Raw genomic sequence first — 13,942 nt, forward strand, 5'->3', positions numbered from 1 at the left:
CCCCCCCCTCCCCCAGGCAGTGGAGGGTGTGTTTCTAGGAGGCTGGACATGGTAGCTCCCAGGCGGAGGAAAAGAAAGTAAAATCATAAATGCCATCCGTCAATTAGCTAAGGCCACGGCGTCTGGAGAGCAGCCTTTGTTGTATTTTGTTTTTCTTAAAAAACAAAACAAAACACATATTTTTATTGATTTCAGACAGGAAGGAAGAGGGAGAGAGAGAGAGAAACATCCATGATGAGAGAGAATCATGGACCGGCTGCCTCCCCACACGCCCCCTAGTGGGGATCGAGTGCACAACAGGGCATGCGCCCTGTTGGTGAATGGCACAGTGACCTCCTGGTTCGTGGGTCGATGCTCAACCACTGAGCCAGCGGGCTGGGCGCCGCGCTGTTTTTCTAGGCCTGTATTTTAGTTGTGAGTCGGGGACGGGTAGAAAAGGCGCCAACCCAAGAAAACCAAGAGATCCTGCAAAACGGGGGGGGGGGGGTTTAGAAAAGGGGGGAAGGGGGGAGGGATACTTACTGCCCCTGCGGATGTTAATGAGCAGGTTGCCCTTGAAGATGGTGCAGCCTTGGAGCATCTGAGCCGAGGTCACCGAGTCGATGGTCTTCGTCCCCTTGTCTTCCTCACAGATTTTGGGGCACGGCCCTTCGCAGGGGATGCAGTACATGCTGCGGGAGAGAAAGGAGCCCCCCCAAATGCGGAGGTCAGAGTGTCTCCTCGCCCCGAAGAGAGCCCACACGGATCCGTGTTCATTCTAGCCGGCCACGCGATCAACACCGCTGTGTGGTGGTTGTTGTTTGAAATATTGGGTGTCCCAAAATTCACGCAAGAAGTAATTTTGATAGAAAACACAGGTTTATAATTAAAAATTGTACATTTTTTATTGATTCATAAAGTATACAGTATAGGGTTATGTATGGAATAGCACATCGGGTAAATGAACTGGATTATCATGTCGTGATAGCGAGCACCATTAACTGTTATTGCCTGAGCAGCCGTGTTTTCGATGAAGAATGGTCCAATGATGCCTCCAGCCCAACATCCGCACCAAACAGTGACACGTGGTGGATGCATTTGTTTCTCAACAATCACTCATGGATTTTCTGAACCCCAAATGCGACAATTTTGTCGACGAACCAAGCCTTCAAGATGAAAATGACCCTCATCGAAATTCAGCCGCATTTATGCAAAAACGGTCACGCAAAATTTCAACAAAAGACTGCGTAGGTGCCAGCAGAGCCGTGGAGGCCATTTACCCGATGTGCCATTCCACACATAACCCTAGACTGTATCCTTTACGAACCAATAAAAAATTTACAATTTTTCATTATAAACCTGTGTTTTCTATCAAAATTACTTCTGGCGTGAATTTTGGGACACCCTTTCTATTTTTAAAAATGTAACGTAGGCCCGCTCTCTCAGGTGGACCCACCCCCGTCACCTCCCCCAGGGTCGCCCCCCCAAAGACGGGACAAAGGCTGGGGGCCGGGGGACCCCCGGGCGGGGAGACGGACCTCAGGCTGTCGTTGCGGATGAAGCCGGAGGGGCACTCCTGCATGCACTCGCCGTCGTGGATCACGAAGCCCTCCAGCTCGAAGCTGTCGGCGTTGGGGATGGTGGCGCAGAAGTCGCGGTCCACGCAGCGCCAGCCCTCGAAGCGGTAGGTGTTGGGGGGGCAGTCGGTCACGCAGACGCCCTCGTGGTAGTAGTGCTTGCAGGCCACGCAGGCCGCCTCGTCGTCGGGGGCCGTGCAGCCGCCCAGGCACTCGGGGTGGCAGCATTCGTTGTTCTCCGTGCACGCCCGCTTCCCGCACGCGCTCGGGCAGGCTGTGGGGCAGAAGGGCACGGGGTGAGCATGTTGCTTTCCTCTTTTTTAAAATATATTATCGATTTCAGAGAGGAAGGGAGAGGGAGAGAGAGAGAGAAACGTCCATGATGAGAGAGAATCATGGATCGGCTGCCTCCTGCACGCCCCCTACTGGGGATCGAGCCCGCAACCCGGGCACGTGCCCTTGACCAGGAATCGAACCCGGGACCCTTCAGTCCACAGGCTGATGCTCTATCCACTGAGCCACACCAGCTAGGGTGGGGTTTCCGCTTTTAAATATTAAAAAAAGGGGGGCCCTATACGGTTTGCCTCACTGGATCACAGGTGCCCACCTACGCCCTCTTTATTCACTGAGCTACTGCACACACAGCCTCCCAGGACATTCTCCAGCGCCAATGACAAGGCCCCGTGTGTCAGTCAGGGTCCCCGCTAAGTTGCAACATTGTACAGCAGCTCGCTCCACAGATACATTCTCGGTGCAGATGCAACTATGTATAAGGAAATGGCTGCGCCACCAGGCGGCCGGAGCAACTACACCAGCGGTTCTCAACCTGTGGGCCGCCACCCCTTTGGCGGTCGAACGACCCTTTCACAGGGGTCGCCTGAGACCATCCTGCATATCAGGTATTGACATGACGATTCAACACAGTAGCAACATGACAGTTAGGAAGTAGCCAGGAAAATAATTTTACGGTTGGGTCACAGCATGAGGAACTGTATTGAAAGGGCCAGAAGGTTGAGAACCACTGAGTTACTAACTAGATGGAGCAACTAGACGCAGGGAGACTCCGAGGCCCCCGGAACCCGTCCCCCCAAACAAGTCTGATTCCCAAGACCAAGTCTGATTCACACTCGTCACCGATTCCTAGGCCCCCCCTTTCCTCCCTCCCACCCCCCGGCCCCAGGGACCTTGTTCCTGCCTGGCCGGTACAGAGGGGAGGCCGAGGGGTGCAGGGAAACGGGTCATGATGGCTCCTGAATGCCTCTGCGAACGTTTCATTAGCCAACAAAGGCAACAGTCACCTCCACACAATACCGGTCGCATGGCTTCCGTCTCTCCCAGACCCGACAGGCGGTGCTGGGCAGACTACTGAGAGGACGGGGAAGAAAGAAGGCCCCCCCCAGGAAAGCAGAGGGGGAGGGACAAGTTACAATGGCAACAGTATCAAGTAAAAATTTCAAGAGCTCATTAGTGAGAGGGGAGAAAAGGCTGCCACCGGCGCAAAGATACAAAGCAGGCTCGCCACCCGCGGGGAACGTAGGGCGGGTCGGAATCCTCCGGCGGGGCTGTGGGTTATGACTTTTTTTAATCCATTTTATTTTATTATAAAAATATTTTTATTATCAGAGAGGAAGGGAGAGGGTGAGAGAGAGAGAAACATCAATGAGGAGAAAGAATCATGGATCAGCCTCTTGCACGCACGCCCCACACTGGGGATCGAGCCCAAAACCCGGGCATGTGCCCCGAAGGGGAATGGAACCCGTGACCTCCTGGTTCTTAGGTCGATGCTCAACCACTGAGCCACGCGGGCCGGGCTAGACAAGATTTAATGGGAGAAAAAAATCAAGAAAAAGGAGGAGAGACAGTTCCCCCGACCAGGCAGGACCCGCCTGCTCTAGTGAAGTGTGATGAGGGCGGCCTGTGTCCAGTTCTTCACCAGGGACGCACAGGTGTCTCCCACACAACTCACACCCCCTCATCCTGCTTTTAAATTTTTATTATTATTATCTTGTAGTATTTCTCCAGAAGAAGAGGAGGAGGAGGGAGAGGGGGAGAGAGAGAGAGAAAGAAAGGAGAAAGATCCCCATAGATTCTGCTGCACCTTCCCCAGCGTTGTGACCGCCAGGCACGGCCACATAAAGACGCCCGTCGCCTGTCACAGATGCTTACATGGCCAGGGCGGAGGGGAAAAAAAAAAATATTCTTTTCACACACTTCAAAATTACTCCAAGTTATTTTAGATCGGGAACTGTTTGTATATTCCTTATAAGTTTATGAAACGCGCACTGTCCCTCCATGACTAACGGCAGAGGAATTGGGAGAGGAGTCTATATTTATCGCTTGTCTGAGGCTCCGAGCTCGCGGCCCTAGTTCCACTCTCCGTTACTGTACACGGAGCTATGCGAGGCCCCGCGGGCTCCGCGGCGTCGTCGCCGATTTCCTAACAAGGCAGGCACGGGCCCCGCAGGGACACACACACACCGGGGGCTCGCGTTCAAGTGCAAGCTCGGCTCAGAGGGCGAGAGAGGCCTCTGGCTTTGTGGTTGCGGCTGCATCTCAACACCGGTGCTGGGGCCCGTTTCTGGACAGTGACACGCCTTCCTGGTATCGACCCAGGTATCCACGCCGCTGATAGATGCCTACTGTATACATCCAGGCCGCAAAGAACACTCCTTCTTCTTACCTTTTTAAAATATATTTTTATTGATTTCAGAGAGAGGGAGGAAGAAGGGAGAGAGAGAGAGAAACATTCATGATGAGAGAGAAATCATGGACCGGCTGCCTCCTGCACGCCCCCTACTGGGGATCGAGCCTGCAACCCGGGCATGTGCCCGGACCGGGAATCGAACCCTGACCTCCTGGTTCATAGGTCAATGCTCAACCGCTGAGCCACACCGGCCGGGCCATGGTGCACTCTTTGCTACAGCTTTGAGCTTAGCTTTGAGAGTGGCACATCTTTGTGAAAAGAAGGAAAAAATGGCCAGTAGCCCATTTCTCTCTTCATGTTGTGCTCTTTGCTACAGCCTTGAGCTTAGCCTTGAGAGTGGCACATCTTTGTGAGAAGAAGGAAAAAATGGCCAGTAGCCCATTTCTCTCTTCTCTAACGTCAGAAGGGGAAATAGAGAGCTCGTCTCAATTCTGTGACTGCTAGTGAGGCTGGGGGTCCCCACCACCCACATTTTTTTTAAAAAAAATCACTTGTGGTCCCTTTACATGTCTCTTAGTGTCTTTGCTCCATGTTCTTCTTGGGAGCTGAAGTTTTTACTGCATGTTTAGATTTTTTTAAGCCCTTAAAGATGAACATGCTTTTTAAAAATAGCATCTAGTATGTGCCTTGAAAGTATTTGTCTTGTCCGGCTCAGTGGTGGAGCGTCAACCTATGAACCAGGAGGTCCCGAGTTCAGTTCCCGGTCAGGGCACATGCCAGGGTTGCAGGCTCCATCCCCAGCAGGGGGCGTGCAGGAGGCAGCCGGTCCATGCTTCTCTCTCATCATTGATGTTTCTCTCTCTCTCCCTCTCCCTTCCTCTCTGAAATCAATAAGGTAAATAAATAAAAGTGTCTGTCTTAGGTGGCCTGAGAGAAAGAATACACACCTCCTCCCCCCGTTCCTGTGACGAAGGAGAGGCGTGGACAGCAGTGCGCACACACCAGGAAACTCATTTACTGCCCTCCCGGCCTTCCTGGTCATCCCTGCTTTGATCGTGTTCCTTCCTGATGGCACGCGTCTGGGCGTGGAAACACGTGCTTCAGAGCACAAAGTCACCGTGCGCCTTTCCGTTACCTAATCTGATGGCGGGCCCTGCTTCCTGAGGTTGGCTGGGGGGAAACCGCAAAAGACCCGCCAGGCGTTTGTTTCCAGGGCGAGTCAGCTCTGTCCTCGGGGCACGGCGGGGAGCAGGGCGTCTTGGGCGGCCACAGAATGACGGCCACGCCAAACCCAGGAGAAGCAGGTTTGGGGGGGCTGGGCGGTGGCGCGCCTGCCCCCACAAAAATGCAACGGGGTTCATCTGTCTGATGAGTCACAAGGGCCCTGGGAAAACCATACACGTGCAGGAGGTGAACTAACTGTCCTTGCAAAGATGAGTGCGAGAACGAAAAACAAAAAACAGCCCTAACCGGTTTGGCTCAGTGGATAGAGCGTCGGCCTGCGGACTGAAGGGTCCCGGGTTCGATTCCAGTCAAGGGCATGTACCTGGGTTGCGGGCACATCCCCAGTAGGAGATGTGCGGGAGGCAGCTGATCGATGTTTCTCTCTCATTGATGTTTCCAACTCTCTATCTCTCTCCCTTCCTCTCTGTAAAAAATCAATAAAATATATTAAAAAATATATATTTAAAAAACAAACAAACAAAAAAAACCTGTCATTCCCATGGAAGCCTGTTGCTTCGTATGTCATTTTTGTGTGTGATGGAGGCATTGCATTGGATAAGCATGTTATTGATCCTTTTTAAAAAATATTTTTATTAATTTCAGAGAGGAAGGGAGAGGGAGAGAGACAGATAGAAACATCCATGATGAGAGAGAATCATGGATCGGCTGCCTCCTGCACGCCCCCTACTGGGGATTGAGCCCACAACCTGGGCATGTGCCCTGACCGGGAATGGAACCCTGACCTCCTGAGGATATTTTTTCCATTTTATTTTTTTAAGAGAGTGGAATGGAGGGGGTGAGACACACAGAGAGAAACATGGATGTGAAAGAGACACATCGATTGGTTGCCTCCCACACGTGCCCCTGAAACCGAGGTACATGCTCTTGACCGGACTCAAACCTGCAGGCCCTTCAGTCCAGTGGCTGACACTCTAACCATTGAGCAAAGCCGGCTGGGGCCTAGGCTAACTTCTTAGCCCTTTCCGTAAACACTGTCAAACCCCAAACTAGCCAAGTCACTTAAAAATAAAAATAAACATTTTAAAAGGGGGGGGGGGCTCTCCAGCATCAATCTCTTCTTCAAACATCTTATCCAAAATCCTGGACTTGCATACACTGAAAAGAAGAATCTGGAAATGTCTGAGGCAGCGGTTCTCAACCTGTGGGTCGCGACCCCTTTGGGGGCCAAACGACCCTTTCACAGGGGTCGCCTAAGACCATCGGAAAACACATAGATAATTACATACCGTTTTTGTGATTAATCACTATGCTTTAATGATGTTCAATTTGTAACAATGAAAATACATCCTGCATATCAGATATTTACATGACGATTCGTAACAGTAGCAACATGACAGTTATGAAGTAGCAACGAAAATAGTTTTATGGTTGGGGGTCACCACAACATGAGGAACTGTATGAAAGGGTCGCGGCATTAGGAAGGTTGAGAACCACTGGTCTAAGGAGTCCTCTCTCTCAGCACAACCTCCTTGAATATCATGGCCAAGCCGCTGCTGTCCCGAGTTGCAGCGCATCCTCGTGGCCAGCAGAGGGCGCACGAGACCGGGGCGCGGGCCCCGCTTGCACATCATCATCCCTTTGGACGCGTCTGCGTTTTACTCACAGAGAGAGAACAAGTACTGGCAAGTGACAAAAAAAAAAAAAAAAAAAAAAAAAAAAGAACATGTTTTGCAAACAATCGAGTGACCTGAAAGCCCGGGTAAAGGCTGAAGTCAGCGTTTGTTCATCGCAGCAGCTCCGGCCAGACTCTGTGCAAACGCTTGTTAAGTGGGGCGCGCTGAAGGGAGGGCTGTGTGTGTGTGTGTGTGTGTGTGTGTGTGTGTAACCTGGGCTTCTCAGTTTCCCTTCACCTAGGAGGACCTCTCACCTAAGGCCCCCGCCCCGCCCCCGGTCTGGGCTGCGCGAGGCTTTGTTTTGCCGGAGCCTGGAGCATCTTTGAAAGGGAGATGGGTGCCCAAAGCGAGGAGTCATCGTTTTTTTTCTGGGGCTGAAAGCAACCCCGAGAATTTGGCATGCGGGCGAGCGTGTCTTGTCTTCGTCTGGCAGAAGAAGAAAGGGGAGGGCCAGGGGAACCCAGGCTGCGAAAGTCACCCCACGCACAGCACGGGTGGGGGTGGAGCTGGGCCCAGGCCCCTGTCACATGACAATGTGATGTCCCCCCCCCCAGGAGCAGCGAATAAACACCCACAAATCCATTCCCTGGATACTGTTGCAAATTGCAAAACGGACCCCCTCCTCCATTTTCCAATTCTGAAGGGGTCTCCCCACCGCACTGGTCCCCCACGCCACCCAGTCTAAGGTAAAGCCTATTAAATGCATCTGTACCCCAAATGCACGCCCTCACCCCCATCCACATAATCATGCCTCAGCCACCCCCCGAGCCCACTTGCTCCTGCCCCACGCGTGGGAAGCACTTATCTTCCTAGATCCTCATTCTCAGCCCACCCGGGGCTCTGCGAGAGGCGTTTTGAACCTGTTGCTTCCATCTTCCTCCTCCCTCGGCATTGCACGCCCACAGTTCCTCCCTCCCTCCCTCCCTCACCCCCATCCTTTGCAACGTCTGAACCCCAGTAGAGGAAGCGCCTGGGGCTCCTAATAAGCTCGGTCATGCTCGAAATATCCGTTTCACCCACGAGGTCCCCGGAGACAGCGATTCCGACCGGAGAATGCGTCCAGGGAGAAGAGGCTCTTGCCTCGAGGCTCGGTTCTCTGGAATTCCTAAAAAGGCCATCCTCGCTCACGTTCACCAAGGTACCTGCGCGCGTCCCACAGTCCGGCCGGGAGTTGCAAGGCCGCCGCCTCCCACAGGCGGTAACAACAGGAGGTGAAGACATGGGCCTTCGTGCCTCCGACCACAGAGGGTACGTACGTACTGATTGCGACTGGGCCTACCCAGGAGCTTGCAAAACTTACAGGAAATCCTCCACCACCTACATAGAAAATCCCTTGCCAGCAAGATGAAGTGTAAACACTTTATATGAAATTAGCCAGGTGTTTAAAACACACACACACACACACAAACACACACCATTATCCCAATCCAATATTTTACAAATCCTGGCCGGCTTTCAAATCTCCTGGTGCGTCTGCGAGCGGAGGTACGGCGGCCACGTGCCTCTGTCTCTTTGGAAAGGGTCAGACTTGGCTTTTTTTTTTTTTAATGAATACAAACAATCTGCAAATTAGTCCACATCCAACATGCAGCCAGGAGAAGGCGGCCAGAAACCCTACTGCCTTGATCTGGGGTTTCCTTCCTGTCTTTACACTGGATTCCGACGGAGAGCAACAATGTGAATCTATGTATCCACAGAGCTATCTGTTAACTCGGCCCTGAAGTTACTGATGATGGTAAGAGAAGTATTGCTTAAAAAAAAAAAAAAGAAGCCCTAGCTGGTTTGGCTCAGTGGATAGAGCGTCGGCCTGTGGACAGAAGGATCCCGGGTTCGATTCCGGCCAAGGGCACATGCCTGGGTTGCGGGCTCGATCCCCAGTGGGGGATGTGCAGGAGACAGCTGATCGGTGATTCTCTCTCATCATTGATGTTTCTATCTCTCTCTCCTTCTTCCTTCCTCTCTTAAATCAATAAAGAAATATTTTATAAAAAATGGAGAAACAGAAAGAACGGGGAAAAAGTGGGCAACATCGATGGGTCTCAGCTTACTGATTTTTTTTTTTAAATCCTCACCCGAGGATATGTTTCCATTGATTTTTAGAGAGAGTGGAAGAGAGAGGGAAAGACAGAGAGAAACATCAATGTGAGAGGAACACATCGATGGATTGCCTCCTGCACGTGCCCTGACCAGGGCCTGGGCCGGGGAGGAGCCTGAAACCAAGGTACGTGCCCTTGCCCGGAATCAAACCTGGGGCCCTTTGGTCTACCCATTGAGCCACACCGGCCAGGGCTCAGCTGACAGAATAACACAGGTCGACACATGTTGAAGAGATTGTCCATGTAAAAAAGAAAAAATCAGGCTGTCATCTACCCCAATGGCTCCCGCCGGGCAGGGTGGCTTTCCGGAGGCACGTCCCCTGGTGTGGGCCTGGGGCACCCTGGGCGAGGCCTCAGGCAGGAGGGGCGATGGCGGCGTTCCTCCGAGCGTACACAGTTGTCCAAAATATATGAAAAAGCAAACAAAGCGAGCAGCCCAGGAGCTGCGCTGGCGAGATGTAAGGCGACAATTTAGAAACGGCCTACGCCCCGCGGCGTGCCGGCTGGGCCGCATTTTGAAGGGCCCCAGTCACATCGGTTTGTCTGTCTACTTTTTAAAAAAAAAAATTGGTTTTAGGGAGCGCCGGTGTTTACCATTTCGAGATGCTTACGTTCACGTTCTGAGAGCAGGCTGTGGTCAGCTCCGGATTGCCTCCTGCACGTGCCCTGACCAGGACCCGGGCCGGGGAGGAGCCTGAAACCAAGGTACGTGCCCTTGCCCGGAATCAAACCTGGGGCCCTTCGGTCCACCGGCCGACGGTCTACCCACTGAGCCACACCGGCCAGGGCTCAGCTTACAGAATAACACAGGTCGACGCATGTTGAAGAGATTGTCCACGTAAAAAAGAAAAAGTCAGGCTGTCATCTACCCCAATGGCTCCCGCCGGGCGGTGTGGCTTTCCGGGGGCACGTCCCCTGGTATGGGCCCGGGGCACCCTGGGCGAGGAGGCCTCAGGCAGGAGGGGCGATGGCGGCGTTCCTCCGAGCGTACATAGTTGTCCAAAATATATGAAAAAGCAAACAAAGCGAGCAGCCAAGGAGCTGCGCTGGCGAGATGTAAGGCGACAATTTAGAAACGGCCTACGCCCCGCGGCGTGCCGGCTGGGCCGCATTTTGAAGGGCCCCAGTCACATCGGTTTGTCTGTCTACTTTTTAAAAAAAAAAATTGGTTTTAGGGAGCGCCGGTGTTTACCATTTCGAGATGCTTACGTTCACGTTCTGAGAGCAGGCTGTGGTCAGCTCCCAGGGAACCTGGGCTGTAGGTTCACACCCCAGCTCTGTCACTCATTTCATTTTTAAAATAAATTTTGATTGATGTCAGAGAGCAGGGGAGAGGGAGAGAGAGAGATAAGAGACATCCACGATGAGAGAGAATCATGGACCGGCTGCTTCCTGCACGCCCCACACTGGGGATGGAGCCCGCAACCCGGGCACGTGCCCTGACCGGGAATCCAACTATGACTTCTAGGTTCATAGGTCTACGCTCAACCTTTGAACCATCCCGGCTGGGGAAAAAGAAACAATTTCATGTTTTATGTTCTGTTTCTCCTCCTTCCACGCGTGTTCTCTGCACGGGGGCAGGAAGCGTGGTCTTCCCAGGGCCGGGCCCAAACCTGGCCGGTGGCCGTGGTATATTAGTTCGGTGACTCACGCCACGTGTTTTGTCCTCCGGGGCAGGGACACCGGTTGGTTCTCATTTTTCTTGGTCTCCCAGTGGCTCCTGGAGGATCTGAGAGAGAAGCAGTCGGGGCTGATGGGAGCCTGGCTCCCTCCTGATGCAACCTTTCTGGGGAAAGCGACGCCTTTGCACTTTGTAGCAAATGTCCCTGCAAGGGAAGGTGTGTGCGTATGCAGATGGGGTTGCCTGGCAGTTTTCGCCTTGGCTGCCAGGATTCCAGGAATCGGCCTACTGGGTCCTGGGTGCTTATCTCGCTGATTCCACCACAGGGGCCCCCCGTGTCACCCGTCTTTTGCTTTTTTTTTTTTTTAAACAAATAAAAATGTGCCTCATACTCTGTTAGGCGTCAGACACTGTGTAAACACCCGAAGCAAGTAAGTCCTCCGGGATGAGTACCTTTCTAGGTTTTGATGGCGGATTGTTACGAAATAAATAACGAGGAGGAGGAGAGGAATATGGAAAAAGGATTCTCCTCGTGCCTCCGGAGGACGGGAAGAAGGGCAACAGGCAGAGAAGCCACGGCGGCGGCGAGATGAGGAGGAATAAGATAAACCGTGGTCCGCTGGCTCCGTTCCTGGGCTGCTTTCCGCCGAGAAGAAGCAAAAAATAAAATAATCATTTGACCTAAGACCAAGCCCCACCGGCTGAGCAAAAAACAAAACAAAACAAAACAAAAATAAAACAATTTTTTTTTTTTTTTTTTGCTTTTGGGCAGACAAAAACTTCCTAATGAAAATGACTCCCTCTCTCTTCTGAGGGCTGGCTAGAAATAAAAGCTGAAGGTGCCGAACGGCTGGAAAAGCACAAAATGGATGTTTGCTATCATTAGCAGGAAGGCGCCTGCCATTTAGGGGGCATTTACTGCTCCCCGCGCTAAGAGCTGGGCCTGCAAGGCCCGATTTCATCACCGTGACTCGGAGACACGCAGCCCGACCTTTCCCCAAATGGAGGCCGGGGGCCCAGAGAGTGGCTGCCCCGAGCCACCCGGCGGGCGTGGAGGCGGCAGAGGCCGGCATTCCCACCCCAGCCATCTGCTCCCGGGTCCCAGGGCCCCTACCGTGGCCACAGGTTTCCAGCGCAATTCCCACATCCCACCCTCAGACCTCACAGAAGGGGGTCGTCATGTCTCCACCGACCGGGGGGCTGGGACTTGCCGGGGACACAGAGCTGACCAGCGGGAGGCAAACCCTGAAAGCCAGCAGCTAAGATGGCAGGAGGCTCAATCCCGTGTCTTAGGGATCTCTCCGGGCCGTTGGGAGCCACCAGAACGCGGTGGGTTGGGCTCGATAAAAAGCTGGGGACTTGAGGGCAGAGCGTAACCCAACTTCAAAATAGTCCTTAGCTGTTTTTTCCTGGAAATGTCCGGATTCACATCGAGGGAGAGAGCACAGATAGCATTAGGGCCACCCCAAGCGCGGTGTTTAATAGCAAGGACTTTAAAAAACAGCCCCCCTCCCCCCCTCAAAAAAACCCACCCCCCAAAAAGCAAAGGTCTCTCCTTTGGGTGAGTTTTTGCAGGTTCGGTATTTGTTCATTGAACCTGGGAGTGCATATGTCCGAGAGACACGCGGAGGCTGGGAGGGAATCGTAGAAATAAATGCCCAACGCCCGCCAGCTGCGGCCAGGTCAGCGGGAGAGGTGGACACACGATATCGATCGCAGGTAAAGACTCCGGACCCGAAAAGATACACATCGCATCGGGGCAAGGATACTTCCGGCCCCGAAGACCGCGGAATGAGGAGGTGTTTGCAGGACGCAGCGCCTGAGGAGTAAGGGACCCACATTCGGGAGGCTGGGGGGGTCGCGTGGGGACTTTGCATCACTTTCCGCACAAAGTTATAAATTGCATCTTTATTTATCGGCAACTTAAACTGCTTCGAAACAACCTCCGTGCATTTTTTTTTTAACTTTAAAGTTGCAATGAGACGAGGAGAATGTGTTGAAACTATCCCAAGGGTATGCAGAAAGGGACTTCGGCGAGCGCGCGTGGGTCTATGGCTAAAGTTGTTTAGAAAGGGCTAATTATGCTTTTTTTTCTTCTCCTTCTTCTTCTCCCCTTTCTGTCCGGGCACGAGGGAATTTTAAACTATCCACAATCCCTCCATTAAATTAAAAAAATAAACAAAACAAACCTCCATTGTGCGAGGCGCCATTGGTGTGCGCCTCCTTATCTTGCGTCACAAAAGGAGAGAGGGTGGTAAGGAACCCTGGCTGGTCAGTATTTTCATGCTCTTAAGAAAAAAAAAAAAAAGTGTAGCCATTCTGCTTGGCCAGACAGAGCGAGAAAAAAAAAACAAAAACCTCAGTCATTTGTTTAAACAAACTTCACTAACACAAAACCACTTCCTCTCCAGACCCCGTGAATTCGAAAACGCGTCGCACGTTTTAATGGGATTTAAAAAAAAAAAAAAACCACACACACAACACAAAAAACACATTTCCGCAAATTAAAAACAGGACGAGGGGACCAAACAAATGGACGTCACCCCCTTTCTCCTGTGGATCTCAATTCTGGTTTCCCTCAGGTGCCAACATCGCCGACAGCACTTCCTCCCGTCCCGGCGGCGAGAAAAAGTCATGGCTCCCGAAGCTCTGGGTCGGACCAGAAAAAGCTCATGAATATTCTGATTTTTTAATTAATTAATTTTTTTGGAGCCGAGGCTAGGAAATCACTATCATTAATGACCAGACACAAGATTCCCTACCGAACGCCCGGGCCCCGTAAACTACGCCCATGAAACAAAGTATCAAAAGCGTGGCATGGCATTTTCCAAAAGTTACTAAAGAACGCAAGAGCGCGTCTCGGATTCTCAAGATGGAATCTTTCGGGACTTTTTTCTCTAGAATTTCCAATAAACTGCCTCCGCACACGGGGATCGCGCTTTGAGATATAAACTCCTTGGCTCGATTGCATTTTAATGAAAGTGAAGAGAAAGTAAACCGAAGCGCGCCCTTCCCTTCCTACGCGCAACGGGAAAGAAATGAGTGCGCTGAAACCAAAAGCAAAAAAAAAAAAAAAGCAGCTCGAAATTCGTTTGCATTTACGGGGCGCGTGGAAATTGGGAGGGTGGCAGTGCCTGCGTGGCAGTGGCGGCGGCGGTGGGGGCCGC

The 13,942-nt window shown here is 52.2% G+C and overlaps 1 protein-coding gene across 1 annotated transcript in view; it reads right to left on the reverse strand.

Moving 5' to 3' along the window:
* The window catches only part of IGF1R (insulin-like growth factor 1 receptor), a 117,571-nt gene that overhangs the window by 21,802 nt on the left and 81,827 nt on the right, over nucleotides 1-13,942 (reverse strand). The window contains exons 3-4 of the mRNA XM_014545431.1: nucleotides 1,518-1,830; nucleotides 523-671 (exon numbers count right to left, since the gene is read on the reverse strand). Of these exons, the coding sequence (XP_014400917.1) occupies nucleotides 523-671; nucleotides 1,518-1,830 (462 nt within the window). The remainder of the gene's footprint in view (nucleotides 1-522; nucleotides 672-1,517; nucleotides 1,831-13,942) is intronic.

This window comes from Myotis brandtii, unplaced genomic scaffold (genome assembly GCF_000412655.1).
Source record: "Myotis brandtii unplaced genomic scaffold, ASM41265v1 scaffold409, whole genome shotgun sequence".
NCBI classification, from domain to species: domain Eukaryota; kingdom Metazoa; phylum Chordata; class Mammalia; order Chiroptera; family Vespertilionidae; genus Myotis; species Myotis brandtii.